At 39.9% G+C, this 22090-nt stretch overlaps 1 protein-coding gene across 1 annotated transcript; it reads right to left on the bottom strand.

Moving 5' to 3' along the window:
- Positions 1–2557: 2557 nt before the first annotated feature.
- On the bottom strand, positions 2558–19304 carry LOC129089544 (solute carrier family 25 member 36-A). The gene is made up of 7 exons (XM_054596902.1): positions 18914–19304; positions 15422–15586; positions 12104–12181; positions 10495–10595; positions 7387–7453; positions 5341–5630; positions 2558–4024 (listed from the first exon to the last, which is right to left on the bottom strand). The coding sequence occupies exons 1-7, from the start codon at positions 18952–18954 to the stop codon at positions 3831–3833; spliced, it is 936 nt and encodes a 311-aa protein (XP_054452877.1). The 5' UTR covers positions 18955–19304; the 3' UTR covers positions 2558–3830.
- Positions 19305–22090: the final 2786 nt, after the last annotated feature.

The following is a 22090-nucleotide window of genomic DNA, read 5'->3' as shown; positions in this document are numbered from 1 at the left end:
GCTCTCAGTATCTGCTCCATTGAGCTGATGGTGTGCTGGAGAGAGGAAGTCCTCCTCAGGAAGTAAGCAGGTCAACACCTCCACCTGGTGGTTGGGAAAGCTACTCGTATGTAACTGTTGGACAGTTCGGGAAACATTTAGTGCATCACAGCGGTTTATTTGACCTCCCAAAGGTCAATCATAACTGATCAGCAAATGTGTAAAGAGCAATTAGCCTCATCAACGAGAGCATCACTGTCAACAAAATGTCATATATCTTTATCATGTCACTGTTTCAGTATAACAGATTTAATCTATGTTTCTTTGTCATTTATCATTAAGACTTACAGACAATGAGAAAGTGATTAATACAAATGTTTTATTTCATTATATTTGATCGTATCTATATGTTTTTGTTAAGGATAGGTGTGTGTTCATGCTGGGACATCAGTTAAAGAACATTTGATTAGTTTGATCATATGTGTTCGTTGCTCTCATGATATGGTCTGTTTTGAATAAAAAAAAGAAAAAGTGGGGAAAAAAGGCAAATGTTTTCTCCAGCTGACTGAATGAACTCATGTCACGAAAACACCAATTTTATTAAAACAATTACAATTTGAACTTTATGGGGTTTTTTTTGTTTGACTTTTATTCAATTTAGTCAAATTTGCCTCACAGGGTCTTACAATCTGTTCAACATACTCCATCCTTTGTCCTTGGATCCTCATTCACAGTACTATTAGTCCACCAGAACCGTTTAAAGGTAAATGAATGTAATAATCATCTATTTATTGCATGCAGATGGCTCTGCTCGTCTGGTGGGAGGGAGAGCTGCAGGATGAGGGCTGTATTTTCCAGAAAGCTGCCTACCCTGGTGCACCACCTAATTTATAATACGTAAAAAGATTATTATTGGAATTATTGCCCAATGACGGCCTTCCCCAGCTTTAATTCTGCTAAATGGATTCATCCACTTTGAATTATTTTTAAGATCCCATGGAAACCCTGTTGAAGTGTGCGTGAAAGAAAGAAGAAAATGCACACGATGAGTTAATACGTTATTCATTTTCAGTTTTGAGAAGGTTCATTTGAAGCTTGTGCCAAACTGTGAAAAGAGCAACAGAGTTTTAATGTTCCCAGTAAGAGGTCCCGACACTTAAAGCATTGCACTGAATCCATTTTATTGGCTTTTTTTCGTTTTACAAAAACAAGTATGAGAGAATGCATAGGCCGAGCCCCACTCACAGCGGCTCATCCATCCGACATGGAAGGAAAGAAAAAGGGCGTCGGGAAAAAGGCAACAATTTATTTAAAAAGATAAAAACAACACTGTTTGCAGCCATTCTTCTGAGCGCATACCGTCTCTCTCTCTCTCACACACACACACACACACACACACACACACTTACTGGCACGCGATGTGAAAAACATGTGGGTGCAAAAGAATAACCGTGGGATGCAGGGAATTATGCGTCACATGACGGACACTGATACGAGTGAAGGAGAGGCATTTCACCATTACAGTTAAAGGGGCATTTCACCTAAATGCATTTTGGGAATTTGAGTGAACTGACCCTTTAACCAGACCCATCCTGTTTAGCCAGAACGTATCACTGCTAGCAGCACCCAAAGGACTCCGGTCTCAACATATGAACAGTTTGGGTTGGTGGTGCTGAGTTTAAGCCTCTTCCTTCTCTGATAAGAATCACACAACGAGGCTCAACTAATGCATCCTTCATGTGCATTGTAAATCATAAAAAAACGTTCACATTGAGGATCACGTCAACAGCTCCAGAGGGAGAAAAGAATCGGAGGCCGTTTTGCAGAAAGCGAGCTTAGTTGAGCTGCATATTTCGCCACAAAACCGCCCTTTTGTTCCACAGAAGCCGAGCACTTTGACCTGCTAGGCCGTGAAGAGTTTGGATAGTTTATCAATGGGCGTTTAGACAGAATGCAGGATAACGGAGACTAAAAACAGAGGTGGCTGTTTGTGTCTGTGGGTTAAGCAGCTTGTGGTGAAAGACGCACAGAATCCCCAACAGGCTGGGTTCTGTTGTGTTCATGTGACGACGGAGGGAGAGTTACTTCTGTGGTTAATTAAGATAAATTAGGATGACAGCAAAATGTTTGTTTGTGTCTGTTGTACCGTTTGAAATATGACATAAAAAAAAAAAAAAAAAAAAAAAAAAAAATCAGAGTAAGTACCTTTCTTTTCCATGACAAGGAAATCAAACAGAACATAGAACACTGACAAACAAACTAGATGTTTCATTTTTTTTTTTTTTTTTTAAACTGTAATGCAGTTCATCTGTTTTCAAAAACAACTGAACAAGGAGTTGTTTTTTTTTCATAAACGGGTCTGCATTGAATTAATGTGCACTTATGAAGAGCATATTCCTGGCCGCTTCCTCCAAAACACTGGCTCAAAACTGTAAAACAAGTTTCCAGAGTAAACCTCGAGAGGATTGTCCTCGCCTGTAGAAACTAGCCTGGACTCTCCAACTGAGAGAGAGAAAAAGAAAAGGAATAAAACAACATGAGATGAGGATTCTGGAGAAAGACATTTAAAGAAAAAAAAAAAAAAAAAAAAAAAAAGGCGCTATAAGAACAACGCCGTTAAAAAAAAGGTAAGGTCTGAACCGGGAAATCTCTCCTCTGAAGAAATGAACTGCGTTTATGTAGGAATTTTTATATCCGTTTGTTAAAATTTGTTAATCACATTTATTTGGAATTCACGACATGGGGGTGGGGGGGGGGGGGGTGTCAGTGTTTATACTTCCTCCTGTTTATTTACAGTCCAGCAGTTTAAACGTGGATTGTAATCAGTTTTATTTGGGGTTTTTTTTTTTACCCTCCATGTTAGTGATCTCTCCACAAACAGGTCCGACGTCATTAATACAGACTTTCTCAAAGGGTATTTAGTGTAACGAGCTGTACGTGCGTTCGTATTATGGGATGCCGGCAGCCTTTCGGTTGAGCGAGTGTGTCTACGTTAACGAGGTTCTAATGAGGTTCACCTGTAACCACACAAATACCAGTGTACGACTCTCCGTCCTGAGGCACGCCGACCGCAGCGTCTCTTCCTCCTACAGCCGTCGTGCATCATCACCACCATCACCATCTACGTCACTATTTAAACACGAGGCACGGCTCCCATTCGCCTCACCCCCCCCCCTCCCAATCTCCACCCTTCCCATCTCAACCAGCAGCAATATCTTGAGAGCGCCTCCCCCCGTCAGATACTTGTCTCTTTGTACTCTGGTCCTCTAGTGGTGCTCTGATGGATGCAGGGAATACTGATACTACTAATAATATTGCTGAAAAGTTATGCTTATGCATGAATGCAAAGTTTTTTGTTTTGTTTATATCCACTAGGTAGTAAGGATTGGAATTACTGTCCTTCTCATTATTAGTATTATTAGAGGCAGAATATATTGTAACAATATCTTCAGCACCCGGAGCCTCCAGGAGCCTCGTGTATAACCGAAGGGAGAAAGGGATGGAATAAAACTATAAATAGGGCAACCTGTTTCTTTGCCACTGTTGAACCCCGGTCCCCAAACCAACGTGAGGAACATTGCGTTCCTCCTCCAAGCCCCACCCCCACCCCCACCTTGTTCCAGACCCTTTTGGTTCCACAACAAAACTCCCAACTTATTTTTAACAACAGCGTTCGTCACTGGGACAAAAAGGTCACGGTGGTGTGTCCGTCATCTTCTGGCGAGCGGGGCTCTCGTTCTTTCTCTTCTTTCGTCTCCGAACATGGTGGTGGTGGTGGGTCAGGGTTACATACACTCTCTTACGCATGGGGGGGGGAACAAAAAACAAAACAAAAAAAGAGGGAGAAGGCTTTAACCGCTCAGGAGGTAGACCACCAGCTCGTAGGTGCACATCATGATGGCGGTGTTGGGGATCTGTCGCACCAGGTGGGTGGTGAGGCCGCGGTACAGGGCCCGGTAGCCCTCCTCCCGGGGCACCGTGGTTAGAGTCTGGAAGAAGGAGTTGTACTTGGTGCCCTCCTCGCGTAGCCGGGTGCGGATCACTTCTGCAGAGTAACGCGGAGAAGGAAGGGTTAAAAGGATGGAAACCACATATTAATTATGTAAGATATTAGCCAATTTGGCAGAGCAAGTAAGATGTTCTGGTACCATTTGTAAACAGATACCGAGTGCCAGTGGGTTAAAAACAAACAATTAAACTAAATATATAAATATTATTATGTATTTTTGAGCAGTTGTATATGTCTGACCCCTGTATGGATGTGATATGGTTGCTATCGTTTATTGTTAAAACCACAAACACCTTTCTTTTATAACCGAGTTTGACAAAATTGTTAAGAAATCTTTTTTTTTTAGTAAAAACAATGTGTTGACTGAACCAAAAAGAATCCCTCTAAATGACCCACTAGAAGTCGTTGGAGGTGTATTTTCTCCTTGCTTCTTCTTTTGCTGTGTTTGTGATGTTTATTGGCATCTGCAAACAGTTTTTGTCTGTTTGTCTGTTTACACGAGCAGAGCCGACAGGATGACGTCTGCCCTTCGGCTGCATTCATTCAAAATCAACAGCACCTTCTCGCAGGGTTGTGTGGAGGCGTGATGGTGTGTATTTGTGCTTCGGAAACAATCAGGAAATAACTTTTGATTTTTCAGATTTTCTGCTTTGTTTTCTCCAACAGGTGGTCTTAAAACATGCATTCTCTCTACTGACCACCAGGGGGCGACTCCTCTGGTTGTATAGAAGTCTATGAGAAAATGACTCTACTTCTCTCTTGATTTATTCCCTCAGTAAACATTGTAAACATGAGTTTATGGTCTCAATCTCTAGTTTCAAGTCTTCTTCAATACAGCATGATGTTCATTTAGTAAATGATGCTCCATTTAGAGTCAAACAGACCATAAATTACAGTATGCGCTGCTGCTACCCGAGCCGTATATGGCGTCTCTATGTCTCGCTTCTGCATACCAAATATGGTTACTTCCCTTCATTGGTTGCAAAAAAAAACCCCAACATGGCGATGGCCGTAATCCAAGATGGCCACGACAAAATAGCCGTCCACTTCTTATATACAGTCTGTGGTTTACAAGCTGCAACCAACACATTTAACATATTATACCTTTAAATAAATAAATCTAGGAGTTAAAAACAGTTCCTATAAATAAAATGATAAAATGCAGCCTCAATATATTGTGAAATAACAGCACAGTAACAGAATTAAACTGTGGAGCAATGGCCGTTTTGTTCCGGAGCTGATGGTGGAAGTAGCTAACACGTGAGCCATCTCGCTTCCTTCTCATCTTGGTTTTCGAGTTGAACATGTTCAGTACCGATCTGTCAGGACTCCACCCAGCACTACACCCTTACCATGAGGATAGGCGATAGATGTGGCACAGGTCTTGGAGGTGGCAGCGGCGAGCATCATCCCGATAAAGTCTGAGGCGTCTTTGGACGTCTCCTCCTCCTCCTCCATGTTCTGCGGCGCCTTGGCCTCCATGAGGCGCCGTTTGATGTTTTCATAGATCACAAAGTGGATCACAGTCTCTGAGATGCCGGCGTAGGATGCCGACATTCCCCGGTAGAACCCTCGCAGCCCATCCGTCTGGTAGACCCGCCGCATGCACTCGAACGCGCTCAACCGCCGCTCGCCTCGGTTCCTGGGGAAAGGAGAGGACACGTCAAGGGAAAGAACCGACTTTGCACTTTTGGAAATGTCCATGTCACGATGCAGATGGATGTCATGACGTGAATCATAATACTGATAGACTCCTGGGTTACATGAGGAACCAGTTTCTGCTCCAGCTCACCGTTGATGTTTACATTTAAAACACAAGTGCTCATGGGAAGGTGACATACCAGCAGCACGGCTTACACCAGTGATGATCTAGAATCAATTCATTGGTCATGTGACCTGCAGTTACGTGCAGTATCCATGTAAATCACATCAGAGTCCCCTCTCTGTCTGTGCATATGTTTATTCATTTATTTGACAGGCAGAGTTCACAGCTTCTTATCTGCACCAGAGTTATAGGCTCATTTAAATATGTAGGAAACAAGGGAATAACTTCTCTGTTAAGAAAGTTAACCCTGTAGTGCAAAAAACAGCCGTAAAGTTTTGCCGAGATGCGGAAGTGTCTTAAAACTTGCATTCTCTCTCCTGTCCATCAGGGGGCGACTCCTCTGGTTGTATAGAAGTCTATGAGAAAATGACTCTACTTCTCTCTTGATTTATTCCCTCAGTAAACATTGTAAACATGAGTTTATGGTCTCAATCTCTAGTTTCAAGTCTTCTTCAATACAGCATGATGTTCATTTAGTAAATGATGCTCCATTTAGAGTCAAACAGACCATAAAGCAGAATTTGATTTAGGACGGGCTTACTGTGATTGACAGGTCGCTGTTGCTACCAGAGCTGTAAACGGCTTCTCTACGTCACTCCTCCGTATTTAAAAAAAAAAAAAAAAAAAAAAAAAAACACGGCGATGGCCGTATTCCAAGATGGCGACGGCGAAATCGCCAAACTTGAGGCTTCAAAACGGCAGTCCAAAAACCAATGGGTGACATCACGATGACTACGTCCGTTTCTTATATACAATCATGGTAAAAAAACAATTACAAGACAGTGTGTGTGTGTGTGTGTGTGTGTGTGTGTGTGTGTGTGTGTGTGTGTGTGTGTGTGTGTGTGTGTCCGTCCTTCATATATCTTATGAACCGTTCATCCAATCTACTTCACACTTGGTGGGAGTATTGCTGAGGACCCCAAACACATGCAGTATCGAATTTGGAGCAATTTGGTCACACGACATGTTGAATATTTATCAAATTTGAACCAATAAGCGGCTAGCCGACAGGAGAACCGACCCAAATCGACAGGTCAGTGTTTACTAACTTTTAGCAATAGTCATTAGGTTACTGGCAGCAAATCACCTCCGCTTATTGCTCTACTTTGTAACCGCAGGGAAATGAAAACATCCCTAAAGGTTATTTCACCAGCGCCGCGGTGTCGAGTGTGAAGTTGTTTGTATGAGTTTGTATCCGGTTCACGAGAAAGCCGCCCGCAAGCAGCAGCACCTGAGGCCGAGCTGAACAGGCGGGTTTTTATTCGACTCTATATAGTTATAGTAATTATATGTTTGAGGTTAATAGAAAATTATAATGTTTTGATACTACCACTCAGATTCTATAAGTTAAGATAATTGTTAAATGGGGCTTTTTATAAAGCTGCAAGTCATGTTTAATAAACAAGAAACCATATTGTTGTTGAGTGAAAGTGTTGCTTTATAAAGAACCTGCTCCTGGTTGGTCAAGAGCATTTACATTAATGAGAAACGTATCCAAGGGCTTATAACAACTGTACATCCGTCTCTTGGGAAACTGAGCTTCTCCAAGCTCTCTCCCTGGTGTCATATTTACCTGGCGTCCAGCTGGAGACGGGTCTTAATGAGCCATATTGGATTGGTTGCTGTGATGGCTGTAAAACCTGTGGAAGGAAAAAAAAAAAAAACAGGATTACATTTTGTTCTAAAATGAAAAGAAAATGATATTGTGAAGCTGCCAGTGGTAACAGAAAGTGTCTGACAACTAACCCTCTGAGGAAGATATAATGTTGTTTATGCAGCAGGCATGTTTAACAGCGTAAAAATGCTCTTTTAACAAAACGAAATGTAAAATCACAAAGAAAGCATCGAGGGAAAAAGTGTATCTGTGCTACTAGGGGGCAACTGAATGCAGTGATTTAAAATGAAATGTGAGAGCCGTAAAAATAAATAAATAACCCAAAAAAAAAACACTAGAACAGAAATGTTAAACAAGACAGAAAGCAAAGAACCAGATATGAAAAGCAGCACAGGTCTGTGGCGAGTACTCACGCAGACCAGAGTAACTCGTCACAGGTGCAGCTAGAGACCCCTGGTGGTGAGGGGAGCTACGGTAGTTAAAGCCTAAAACAGACACAGGCTTGTGTGTGGCAAAATGAACGGCATGCAACCATTTCACTTTCCCCATACCAGCATTATCCTGCAACATCTGACAGAGCACGGTCCAACCTCGGGGGAAAAACCCCGACATGAAGCTGTTTTATACTTCCCGAGTTCATATGTTGCACTTTGACTTTTTATGTATGCATTCGACAGCTATAGTTACTAGTTAAGCTACAGATTTTTACAATAAATACAACATATATTCAACACATTGTTAAAGATTAAACCAGTGGTTCCCAGACATTTTGAGTCATGAACTGTTATATAAAAATCAGTGTGTAGTTTTAATTCTGTTGCATGTTTTGGAGGTCTACCCTATAAATTATGTCTACATTTCTCAAAATGTTTCACTTAAATTACTGTTCAAATGATACATTTAAAAAAAATTAGAGAAAAGAGAGTATCCAAACTGGTTTTTTTCTATTAATCATCTCACTGTTTCCTGATGCCTTTGTTGGGAACTACAGCTAACTGTTTAAATTAGTTCCACTTTGCATAATCGGCACATGCATTCTTGAGTTATTGCCAAAACATGTTAAGTGAGGCCACAGTGACCTTTGACCTCCATAACCTAACCAGTTCATCCTGTTGTCCAGGTGGCCGTTTGTCATGAATTTGAAGACGTCCCCTCCATGTGTTCCTGAGATGTGGCGTTTACGACAAACCGAAAACATCATTGCTGCGTCCGCGGCTCTCACTGACTCGGCATAAATATGTAATCAGTACAATAATACAAGTACCACAATATTAAAGTTGTGTTACTTTATTACTTGCCTTTACTTTTGGTTTACCTCGATACACAAAATATGCAAATAAAAGACAAAAGAAAAGAGCTTAAATTTTTGCCATTTCTTTGTATGCAAATCAGAAAAGTGGAACATCATCGCTACACGGAGCAAGTTCTGCCCTCCAGGTGTGAAAATATCGTCATCGTCCAATAGACTCGGATCGTTTGGCACGTCAGTGTTGCCGGATGTTTACTTTGAGCAGAAGCAGTTCTCATGAATCAAATCAAATTCCGGTTCTCATTTCATTTCCTCCGAACCGCTGGGATCCCTTCTGGGCAAATGGAATCATTCTGATGAACTGGAAAGTGTGCGAACCATCCTGCACTGTACTGTGACACTGTTTCCTCTTTTTTGGGGCATTTCACACACAAAATAATGGCGATGTTTCCAGCCAATGAAAGCAGTTTTGACTTGTGTGGTGAACTGTTGTAATGTTTGATCCTGCGAGTCATTTGTCTTTTTACTAAATGTACCGGTAATCTGATTACATCCTATTGTTTGTAACTGTAGCCTTTCTTTTTTTGTATCCTAATTACGTAGCGCAGTGCCATGTAATCCAGATCAAAGTTCAGCAGTAGGTATCACGTCTCAGTGCACAGACGAGAATAATCCTTACACTGTCGCCTCCTCGTCACCTGTCGGCTCAGCTCAGTCCGCTCTGCAGGGAACGTGGAGCGCCACCGGAGAGACACTGACAAAGCTGACCTTGACTTTTGAAAAGTCTGAGACATGGTGGGTTAAAAGTGGCACCACCCGTCAGACTCACCCGTATATATATAAAAATACACAAATAAAAACACACCCATACACGTTGTAGCTGTAGCTGGCTGGCTGACCACATTGTTTGGTGTTCACAGCTGGGTCACAGTGACATGACAGCATGACATGAGAGCATGACATGACAGACCTTTGACATATAAAGTGGAAGAGATTAATGGAACTGTATTTAAATGTGGCCTTTTTCCACAATGAAAGTTTTTTTAATTAAATGTTAAAAATCGCAGGTAGCAGTTTTAGTGTAGTTTTCAGTTTTTCCAGAAAGGTTTAATTTTTTGTATACATTTAGTTTTGCAGTAGTTTTCAACTTGAGTGCTCATTCACGACCACATTCAGAAGAAAACTTGTCACCAGTTCGTTAATATTACGCAAAATAGGTTGGTTAAATGGAATTTGATGTACTACAATATCTAAATCATCTTGTTAATTATTCAAGACAATTAAGACAAAACTGCACGTGAAAAGCAAAGGGGAATTAATTGTGCAGCAATTGTGGCACATCGTCAATTTCTCTGGTTCAATGCCACGAGAGCTGACGGGAATTCATCCTTTTATTAAAGCAGAAAATAAATAAATAATTAAATTAATTTAAGCTGACTGTTGTATTACTTTTATTTGTTTTTTTAACAGGGCAATGTTGTTTCAGTTCAGTATTAGTTCCTCTGAAGGATATAGTTTTTTTGCTGCCCCAATTCTTCCAATGCGTTTTTGTTTCAGTTATAGGTTATAATAACACTTGTTGGCAGTTGATCAAATAAACACAAAGAATCCACGTGAAGTGGGTGGAGTACTTAAATTGTCAAAAGACAAAATCTGTACAAACCAGTTCTACCACGGCTTAGCCAAAGCGGCATCCCTACTGTACGTTACTCAGCATTTCAGACGAGCACGAGGCGATCACGCCGTCACCGTGTGTTTAAACAGACTTCTGTGGAGGTGAAGGTCAACCAGGTTACATCACACACATATATAGTTACCTGCCATTCCTGCCGACACCATGTGTACCTGTGTGGAGTCGGGTTCCAACACACCGTTCAGTTTCTCTTTGGCTGTGGAGTAGGCAGCAAAGTAGATTGCTCTGTTGGAAGCAAAAGGACCAAAAAAAAAAAGGGTGAGTATCTGCTACACAGGCCTTGTTTTGGTGTTAAAGTTTAAAGAAAATGAGTCCCGGGCCAACTATTCACCTCCAGTTGTGATGCAGCTTATTAATTACAACATGTTAAACTGTCAGGTTCAGCTTAATGAGCTTTAAGTGTAAAGCCGAGAGCAAATCAGCTGAGTTAAACAAAGAGGCTAACGAGTCTAAAACAGCCCGTCTTTGTTTATTTTCACTAATTATCTTGTGTTCACTAATTAAAAAAAAGGTCACAATGATCATGTTCATGTCTAAATAAAACTGTTTTTTTTTCTTCCTCTAACAGCACACTGTCTGGTTCATTTGTCAAATGTGCTTAGTCAAGACTCGTTAATGACGCTCAAAGTCACACGAGAAGACGGTGTTTGCGTGTGCGTTCATCTTTAAATCTACGTCACAGCTCGGGAGGCCTCACGTACTAACAAAAACACTCCACATGTGCTTAGCACCGGCACCTGCTTTCTGCAACATTAAGCGCAGCCCGCCTCCATTAGCCCCCCCCCCGCCGCTTTGATTAATGATCACGACTTATACATCATTACCTAACTAGTCTTCAAAATGCCTCGTTTCAGTGCAGAACGCTGCCGAGAAAGCCACGAAGATAAATGGGACCTAAATGATCCTGTTTTCTTTTTGTCCCTTCTTGGTCGCCAAATAACCGCGAAGAGCCCCGTGGCGGTTATATAATGCCACTGCTCCTAACAGCCAAAATAACACTGTATCAAATGTGTCCATAACTCACTTAGAAATAGTCCTGAACCAACAGGACTGAATTAGCCACCATAGAAGAACAGTTGATATCAAGAACAGTTGATATCAAAGCACAGAAGTGATAAGATAAGATGACTCAGGTGCTTGTTTAGTACAACGTCTAAACAGCGTCTGGTGCAGATATAAATCTTTGTTAGGCGTGGGCAGTATTATGGTGTTATGGGTGGTGTTTTGTCCTCAAGATCCAAAGTTCCAGCCATTTGCTTGCCACCCACTCATTAAAGTGAAAGTGATCTTGGAACATATTTATTAAAACATACATTTTAATAAATTAAAGACCACTGACGGTCTGGTAGGTCATGTGGTGCACTGGGCTAGGCATGCACGATGAGGAAAACTTGCAATGTGCCATAACATTGTTCAATACTACCATGAAGATATGACTATCTATGAAATAAACAAATATTTAAATTTGGATGTGAGCTTTTTCTTTAACTTCAGAAACGGGTTACTGCTGTGAAACTGGATGAAAAACTACCTTTAATGCATACCCTACGTCTGCTTTCCCGCTGAATGTTTCATGTCAACGTGCTCATTTTTGATAGTTTGGTAATTAAATTAGAGCCTTCTTTCTTTAAGAGAGAAATAATAGCTTAATAGTCTTCTTAGTCATAATCAAAGGCGGTACACATCGTTCAGAATATGATGATGAGTATTAGAGCCAACAGGAAACAGTTTACCTGGAAGGTGCCACGCCCACCAAGTTTGGCCCCAAGCCCCTGAAGAGAGAACGAGGTCCTTCTTTCTCCAATATCAACCTGAAAACAAACAAAAGCACAGAAAATAAGTACATTATGACTTTACCACTGAGGCAACATGCATGTTTTAGTGTTATTACAAGGTTACAACAAGTTTTATTTGCTATTTTACGACAGGTTTGACCACTATTAACCCTGTAGAGTAATGTGTGGGTCACCATTTTGTTTGCTCTCATGCATGTGTACAAGTAGGGATGGGTATCGTTCGGATTTTGTGAAAAAGAAAAAGACAATTAATCAAGAAAAGGAAAAAGAAAAATGCTTTATTATTCTTGAGCTTTCTTGAGCAGCAACACAAGAAGTTGCAAAATCCTTAAAATACATTTGCAGCTAAATATTTAACTTAATAATCAACTTTCTTTTATCGTCCTATTCTTATTAGCAAACTCTGTACGGCAATCGCTAACGTTACCTGCAGTAGAATAAATAAGGTGAAGGTGAAGAAGACTAAGAAAGTTAACATGGAGGGCTTAACTCATACTATGCATTTTGGTGAGTAACACTGAAAGTATGTTTAAATGTGGCCATGACATCCAAGGAATATATTTATTTAACAGGATAATCCCTGAGATTATTAATAAGCCATGGCCTTTCCTGTCCTTCCACTTTCAGAAGGACCTTTAGCCCACATTCAAAGCCGAACAACCAGTGGGGATCTAAGAATAGAAACGCTTGCCAGTTGTTACCCCTTCCATCACGATTGCATTGTGGTGTGTGTGTTGGGTACTGATGGCTGTAGGGGGACACACGTTTTAGATTTTAACATTAAGACTATGAGAGATAAAAAATATATTTGAAGAGGTTTGTGTGGTGATCAAAAGTACACAACGTGCCCGTGTGGCCGTATCAGCCTCACGACCACATGCTCTATATTAATGTGTGTGTAGGGAGATTTTTTGTCTTGTATATATATATATATATATATATATATATATATATATATATATATATAACAATAATACAACAACAATAGCAGCCAGGTGTGCTAGAGCACTAATGGAAAATGGGCATGTAGCCTAGGCTATTGTGATGATAATGATGATTAGAACATTTATCTTTTTTAATAGCTCCTTCTTGTAAAGTAATTAAAAGGACTGTTCGTCATAACTTTTTTTTTATTTGTGAATAAATATAATTAATGAAAGTCTCCACTCAGTTCAGCAAAGTTTTTTTGAATCTGCTCCTTTGTTTTTTACAGAATATGATTTTACAGGCCGGAAGAATTGTGTGTTCAGACGAAGGCTTTGATATGCGTAAATAATTAAAATCATTATTTAACTAGAGCAAGTTTTTGTCTTTAGGCTTTTTGGGTGTTTTCTATAGTAATAATGATCCAGGATGATGACATTTGATTTCAAACTGGCTGCTACATGTCCTTGTTTAAAGCCCTGCAGGCAAGCTTAGCAACATAACAGAAATAAATCATGAACAAACACATTTCCAAGAAAAAGGGAGGGTTTTAAAGTGTAACCTTTCACAGCCGTAACAGTCGTGCATTTTCTCATGTATTGTTGTGTGAACATCTTAACGTATGAGTCATGTCTTAACACCAGAGAGCCGCGTTAGGCTTCGGTGGCTGCAGAGTTCAGTCTGGCTAAATAAACATTTTGAAATTGTCCCCCAGCCTCGTTGACCCCGCACTATCCGCCAATGCCTGCAACATGTCAACGGTGTAATGTGATTGGTGGTTGCAAGTCCTTAATGTACTCTCACAGAATTATAAAACATCCTACATTTTTGTTTTTAGAAAAGAACAAGAAAAATGTCTGTTGCAAGGTATTTAATCTAGAGAATATGCCACTAAATGAAAAGACCTTACATTGCCGGCGGACCTTCTAGCAATTGGTTGCAGAACTGTATTCAACAGCAGTTGGACAATATGCCAAAATGTTTTTCGTTGGGATGATACTGCCAGTCTTCAGAACAAAGTCTCCACTCAGTTCAGCAAATTTTAAAAGTGGCACGGAGCCATCAAACTAATCTTTTCCAGCCGGGACACGTTCTCTTTCGACGAGGGACGGCCATTCTCTTCCTCCCGGAGCGGATCTAATTTCCTTCAACATCGCAACAGGCATTTTAACCAAATCAAAAAGGTATTTCCCTCAGTGGACGTAAAATAGGAGGCCTGTCGAAAGCACACGCACACAGGTCGTGAGGAATTAAAATGCATGAAAAACTCACAAGATAAATGAATAATAGTTGGACTGTTTGGCTAAAAAGAGACCGATGTGTGCCCTGTGTACTGTTTTCCCAGAGGCTGAGGAGTTGGGTTTCAGGGAGAGGTTGGCCCTGCCAGAGGGACGTCAGCCAGACCAAACAACAACAACAACAACAACAACAACAACAACAACAACAACAACACGACAAACAACATGGTGCCCACTGAAGAGGGAACCACCGCTCTGTGGGCAAACGTCTCCGAGAGAGCAGGGAGGAGGAACCGTTAGCTACATACATGAACAGCTCCAGTTATTCTGGTTAAAAACTATAATAATTACCATGAGCTATCAATGAGTACTGAGGTGTTAGTTTATGTAACATTGTTTATAGTGTATAGAAAATACATACTGGATGTAAGTAGAGATGCCCACAAAAAGAACTGGTTCCAAATTATTTTTTTTAATGGTCAAATAACCAAAATGATAATCACGATTATTTTGATTACTTTTTTTTTACTGATTTTGAGGGTCAAAATCTGTTTATTGCACGTTGACATTTGTATAAACAGATTACTGCTTTCACTTTCACGTTGTGCCACATTCCCGCAAGTGTTTCCAATTTTTGCAACAGAGTAAGACTTAAAATAAGGTTCTTCTTCATTTTTCATTTTGCCTGTCTGCTCTCTGTTGTATAATGCACCAGAGAGCAGACGGGTAAAACGAGTATCATACAGTAGACTTTATTAATCTTCTTCTCTGGACAGCAGCCTTCAACATTCAGGAGAGTTTTATAACGCCAGTGTAAGGTGAGCGTGCAGCGGCATGACAGCCCCCCCAAATGTCCCTGGTGGCTGGCTGTTAGTTTAGGAAGCACTTGACTTTGTTTTTTTTTTAGGAGCATGCATTTTAAGTACAAATACATTCGAATCCTGTTCTGAATTTTATATTTTGTTAATATTTTTTTAGGTAATAAAAGAAAGAACAAATAAGAGCATGGATAGTACCGGACTGTTAAGTATTGGATAAGAGTAGTAGCATTGACGTGACAGTCTGACCGTGATAAATGCTGTTGAATACCCACTTGAGGCAGTGCAGGGGGCCCGGCGGGGACATGCGGGCCACACTGGCCCCGTTGACCGTACTGAGCTGAACCTCAGACACATAGAGGGTGATGGAGGACGACTGCAGACGGGTCTTCACGACTTCCAGCGGACAGGTCAATATGGCTCCTACCGTGCCCCCACATCTGTCAAAAAAAAAAGACAAGGGGTGTAAAAGATGGAGGTGACAGAGCAAACAAGCCTCAGCTGACAGAACAAGACTTAAACGGAGCGTCTTTCTTCGACGTTGTCAACAGTCGCGATGGTCGTAGGTGTGAAAAGTGTTAATAATAAATAAACAATTTAGCGAATGATTTGTTTCGGGGAATTTAAAGGATCCCCGGCATATAGATGAGAAACGGCACAGCGTGGGAACAGAGAGCCAGTCAGGAATGCTTTGTGTTTCTTGGTAGAAATAACAACAAGCTTCTGTTCAGTGCCACACCACGTTCTAAAATCCCATATACATGTATTTTCACTAAGTATGAAGCAAATAGGAATTGCATAACAACTGCAAATACTTTTTTTTTTAGAGTAGGGACTACCATTAGATCCATTAGGGGGTTTTCACATCTAGACATTCACAAAACTATGAGTCAAGATGTGAGGCATAACTTGACGCCCTGTACAAAGAATGCTACAGCCATGGCATCAGTTTATGACCAGGTACGGCATTTCAGGTATTTCTCAGGTGACACATGTAGAGAAAACACTCTACATGCGATTTATGAATAAACCGGAGTCTGACGGGACGGTACTGGGCAGGGCCAGACGAGAGGACATCAAAAGCCAGAGCGACAGCAGTTATCTTTCGTTAGGGTTAATTTTCAATCAGCACCAAAGCAGGAATACAAAGTCCTGTCAACATAGTGTTTTTGGCAGAAGAAGGCTGGTCGTTGTTGGAAAGCACAGAGAAAACAGGGAGTCACATTTAAACTCACTTAGGTGCCAACTTTAAGCTTGTTATGCAAACATGGACTATCCTTAAAAAAGGTGCATGGACACATGTTTTGGTTATAAAATCTAGAAAAATACTTTATTTAGCTTGAATCCTTCAGCCAAATATATTCTAGTTTATGTATCTGTCTCAGTAACCATAAAACACTCTCACTGCTGTTGTTCACCACTTAAAAGTGAAGTACTTAGTCACACCCAAAAGGAATAAATCATGTTCAACTTCATGTCTCGGCTCATTACCTGTGAAGAAAGCAGATTCTACTAAATGATTTATTTTTGCAATGTGGCTGTCAAAACACAGGGTTGTTGTTTTGCAAATATTCTGAGGATGCATGCATAGTATTTATAATATATTAATTGTGCAATCACAACCTCTTTGCAACAGCTTTAGGGTTGTAATTAATCAGATTCAACCGAAATGTCTCCATTACCTGTGATAGTCTGCTGGAGGCAAGAAAGCAGATTCTACTAAATGATTCTTTTTTGCAATGTGGCTGTCAAAACACAGGGATGTTTTTATGCATATATTCTTAAGATGCATGCATAATATACTATAAATATATACATGCATAGTATTCATAATATATTAATTGTGCAATAACAACCTCTTTGTAACAGCTTTAGGGTTGCAATTAAATCAGATTCAACCCTTCAGATTCTACAATGTGGCTGTCAAAACACAGGGATGTTTTTATGCATATATTCTGAAGATGCATGGATAATATATAATAAATATATACATGCATAGTATTCACAATATATTAATTGTGCAATAACAACCTCTTTGCAACAGCTTTAGCTTGTAATTAAATCAGATTCAACCCTGTGATAGTCTAAACACAGGGATGTTTTTATGCATATATTCTGAGGATGCATGTGCACAGATTGTAAAGCCCTCTGAGGCAAATTTGTGATTCTGGGCTATACAAAATAAACTGAATTGAATAATATACTATAAATATATACATGCATAGTATTCATAATATATTAATTGTGCAATAACAACCTCTTAGCAACAGTTTTAGCTTGTAATTAAATCAGATTCAACCCTGTGATAGTCTGCTGGAGGCAAGAATGTAATGTAAAAGAAAGAAGATTCTACAATGTGGCTGTCAAAGCACAGGGATGTTTTTATGCATATATTCTGAGGATGCATGTATAATATATAATACATACATACATGCATAGTATTCATAATATATTAATTGTGCAATAACAACCTGTGATAGTCTGCTGGAGGCAAGAAAGCAGATTCTACAAAATGATCTTTTTTGCAATGTGACTGTCAAAACACAGGGTTGTTGTTTTGCAAATATTCTGAGGATGCATGCATAGTATTTATAATAAATACATACATGCATAGTATTCACAATATATTAATTGTGCAATAACAACCTCTTTGCAACAGCTTTAGCTTGTAATTAAATCAGATTCAACCCTGTGATAGTCTGCTGGAGGCAAGAAAGCAGATTCTACAATGTGGCTGTCAAAACACAGGGATGTTTTTATGCATATATTCTGAAGATGCATGCATAATATACTATAAATATATACATGCATAGTATTCATAATATATTAATTGTGCAATGCAACCTCTTTGCAACAGTTTTAGCTTGTAATTAAATCAGATTCAACCCTGTGATAGTCTGCTGGAGGCAAGAATGTAATGTAATGTAAAAGATTCTACAATGTGGCTGTCAAAACACAGGGATGTTTTTATGCATATATTCTGAGGATGCATGCATAGTATTTATAATATATTAATTGTGCAATACAACCTCTTTGTAACAGCTTTAGGGTTGCAATTAAATCAGATTCAACCCTGTGATAGTCTGCTGGAGGCAAGAAAGCAGATTCTACAATGTGGCTGTCAAAACACAGGGATGTTTTTATGCATATATTCTGAGGATGCATGCATAATATATAATAAATATATACATGCATAGTATTCATAATATATTAATTGTGCAATAACAACCTCTTTGCAACAGCTTTAGGGTTGCAATTAAATCAGAAATGATTCTTTTTTGAATGTGGCTGTCAAAACACAGGGTTGTTGTTTTGCATATATTCTGAAGATGCATGCATAGTATTCACAATACATTAATTGTGCAATAACAACCTCTTTGCAACAGTTTTAGCTTGTAATTAAAATCAGATTCAACCTAAAATGCATCAGTGTATTCAGAATGCCCTTTCAGCGTGATCACGTGACGGCCCCTTCAGGAACGACCCCGAAAGAGAGAGAGAGAGTACCGTTAACTTACAACTAACGCGAAGTTACACATATACACATACATACATGTGTGTGTGACGTCACAGCGTTGACGTGTGACGTGTGACATTGAGCAAGTTAGCTGACATCACACAAACACACGAATATTTACGTCTTTTGTTGTTTTTTTAAACTGTGATGACGTAGTGTTTTAAAAATCCCATGTTACGTGAACGCACCGCGGCCTTTTGCGGGAGATCACGTGACAAAGAGCTCCACACACACACACACACACACTCACCCTCCGGCGAACAGATGAACCAAGGTGTCCCTTTGACTCATTGTGGAGCATATTCGGTTTAAAAAAACACCGTCCACGGGGGCGCGCACACACGTACAGTGCAGACACGGGAGTGCAATGACACCCCAACACCCCCCCCCCCCACACACTACACCCCCACCCCCACCCCGTAGAGTTGTAACGGAAGGTTAAAAAGGCAGCTAGCTCGCGTTAGCAACCGAATGCTAACGTGCTTCCGGGTTTGTTTTTTGGGGGGACGTCTCGGGAGTGATGCTTCTTCTGCTTCTTGTGCTCTAGTCCCAGCCGTGATAACGAACCCCGTGGACGCTAAACACTCCTCCGGTCACGTTGACGTGCCTTTGCCTCCTTCTGGAAGCTCCGCCGCCTCATCAGCGTGGGCCAAAAGTCGCACTTTGTTCGTCGACCAATGGGAAGCCGCAAAACAGAGGCGCTGATTGGCTGAGGCCCCGCCGAGCCTGGACCCGCCCCCCTACGCGTCACTGCTCTTTTATTTTGAAGGGCCGCAGAGTTTGGCTGATGTAACACTGGAGGCTTTACTTTGGTAACATGAAAATCAAAATTGCAAGATTAATAAATAAAAAACATGATGTCACAATGCACACATTAGCAGTTACACTAATACACTGTGCAATACAATAGTTATAATAGTTTCTGTCTGTATATATTACATTACATTACATTACATTAAAAATAGTTGTTGTTTTTTTCTCTGTCTGTAAATATAATATTTCAGTTATTGTTGTTTTTTCCTACTACTGTTTTTTTTATTGCTTATTTATAATACTTGTTTTATTTTATTTTTATTTTTCATTTTTTATTTTTTATCTTGTCTTCTTCTACTATGTCTCTTGTGTGCACTTTACTCTACGCTGTTGTAAGTCTGCAAATTTCCCCGCTGCGGGACTAATAAAGGATTATCTTATCTTATCTTATCTTATCTTATCTTATTACAGTCATTTAGCAGACGCTTTTATCCAAAGCGACTTACAATCAGTAGTATATTACATATCATTACATATCATTACATATCATTACATATCATTCACCCATTCACACACTGATGACATTCCATTCCATTACATTACAGTCATTTAGCAGACGCTTTTATCCAAAGCGACTTACAGGAAGTGTATTCAACATAGGTATTCAAGAGAACTACTAGTCACCAGAAGTCATAAGTGCATCTCCTTTCTTAAACAAGCATCTTAAAGCATAAACCAGAGCAAAAGTATAGTGCAGAGGCAAATTACTATGAAAACAATAATTGCAACAGACTAATACGAATATAATAAGTGCTACAAACTACTACGAATAGGATAAGTGCAGTAAACAAATACAAATTCAATAAGTGCAGCGAACTGATACGAATACAGTAAGTGCAACAACTAATACGAATGCAATAAGGCTACCATGCAAGGTGCCACCATCAGACTCTAACTAACATTCATCATCCAGTCCACACCGATGGCAAGCCTTCAGGAGCAACTTGGGGTTAAGTGTCTTGCCCAAGGACACATCGACTGCCGAAGCCGGGTATCGAACCACCGACCTGATTGGAGAACTACCTTGCTCTCCACTACGCCACAGCCGCCTCCATAATATATAATATTTCAGTTACTGTGGATTCTCTACTGTTCTTTACTGTTTTTATCGCTCATTTGCTTATTTATAATACTTATTTGATCTTGTTTTTTTAATTTACTATGTCTCTTGTTTGCACTATCCTCTCTGCTGCTGTGATCCTGTAAATTAGGACAAAACCAGTTTGTGCATGCCACATGGCCCATTTGCAGTCATATTTCCCAGAGTTTTAATAATCTAGGTGGTACAAATGTCTACGCACTTGCCTCTCCCATGTTATGTAACACTGCTGGAGTTGGAAGGAATCGCAAAGTTTCTAAAAAGAAAGGGACGATTGTTGCGGACGGTAAATAAGCTTATGTTTGACACGCATGATATGATAAATTTGGACACTGGGGGGGAAAAAAATGAAAAAAGATGTTGCTACCCACAGACTGATTCGACCTCAATCCATTCGGTATATTCAGCCAAAATATTTTATACAGAGGTTCTTTGTGCATTTACTATGGGCAATTATGTGTGTGCGTGTTTGTGTATGTAAGAGGAAAAGAAAGAGGGAGGTGACTTTAGACTTGAGACTCAAACGCTCACAGCAAATTAGGTTTTCCAATTGGGGCAGCAGAATAAAATCCACACGCCACTTAATTTCATAATTACAGATGCAGTTTGACCCAGACAGGTCATGCTGCAGTTTCCCATGTAATCACGTTAGCTCCTGTCTGTCTTACTGTATCACAGGCAAATCAGATTCTTTGCTCATATAAATGCTGGACTAGTACTATCACATCATCTTTGTCATAAATCAACATTAATGCGCATGACATGTGCATTCATCTTTTTGAAAAAGTCATAAAAAGCCAAACTGAGGAAGAAGTTAAACCCAGAACATCGACTTTATAGCTACAGCTCCCTGAAACAGACTTCTCTAGAGAAAAAGCAATTTTCCTTTAGTAGAAAATGCATTTTCTTTAACTTAAAATCTAAACCCAATAATACATTTAACCTTAACAGAAAAACTGCATTGCCTATTTTTAAATCCAATATGCAGTGGCCTGAAAATTCTGAAATGGATTTGTGTTTTGCCTATCTTTTCCTGCATTATAAACACATTTATTTGAGATTTGAGGTGTAGCAAAGCTGAGAGTTGACAGCCATGTGAGTGGTTCTGTTTGGCTGTACGTAGGTAGACTGGTGCTTTAAGCTAAATGCTAACATCAAGATGCTAATATGCTCAAAGTGACAATGCTAACATCCACTAGTTAATCAGGTTATACTTACCATTCATTATATTAGCTAATTAAAGGACCAGTGTGTAGCATTTAGTTGGGTGTGTGTTAGAAATGGAATTTAATATTAATAAGTATGTTTTCTTTTCTGTATAATCACCTGAGAACCACATTTGTTGAGTTCTTGTTACCTTAAATTGAGCCGCTTATATCTTTAAATAGATTGGGCGCCATGTTTCTACAGTAGCCCAGAATGGACAAACAAAACGCCGGCTCTAGATAGGGCCATTTGCATTTTTTGGTAGTTCTCCTACATACTTGGCACATTCAAGAAGTTTTAGATGGTTGG

The sequence above is a fragment of the Anoplopoma fimbria genome, chromosome 1 (assembly GCF_027596085.1).
Source record: "Anoplopoma fimbria isolate UVic2021 breed Golden Eagle Sablefish chromosome 1, Afim_UVic_2022, whole genome shotgun sequence".
NCBI classification, from domain to species: domain Eukaryota; kingdom Metazoa; phylum Chordata; class Actinopteri; order Perciformes; family Anoplopomatidae; genus Anoplopoma; species Anoplopoma fimbria.
Note: the sequence above shows the minus strand (reverse complement) of the source record. Positions and strands in the feature narration are given on the sequence as shown.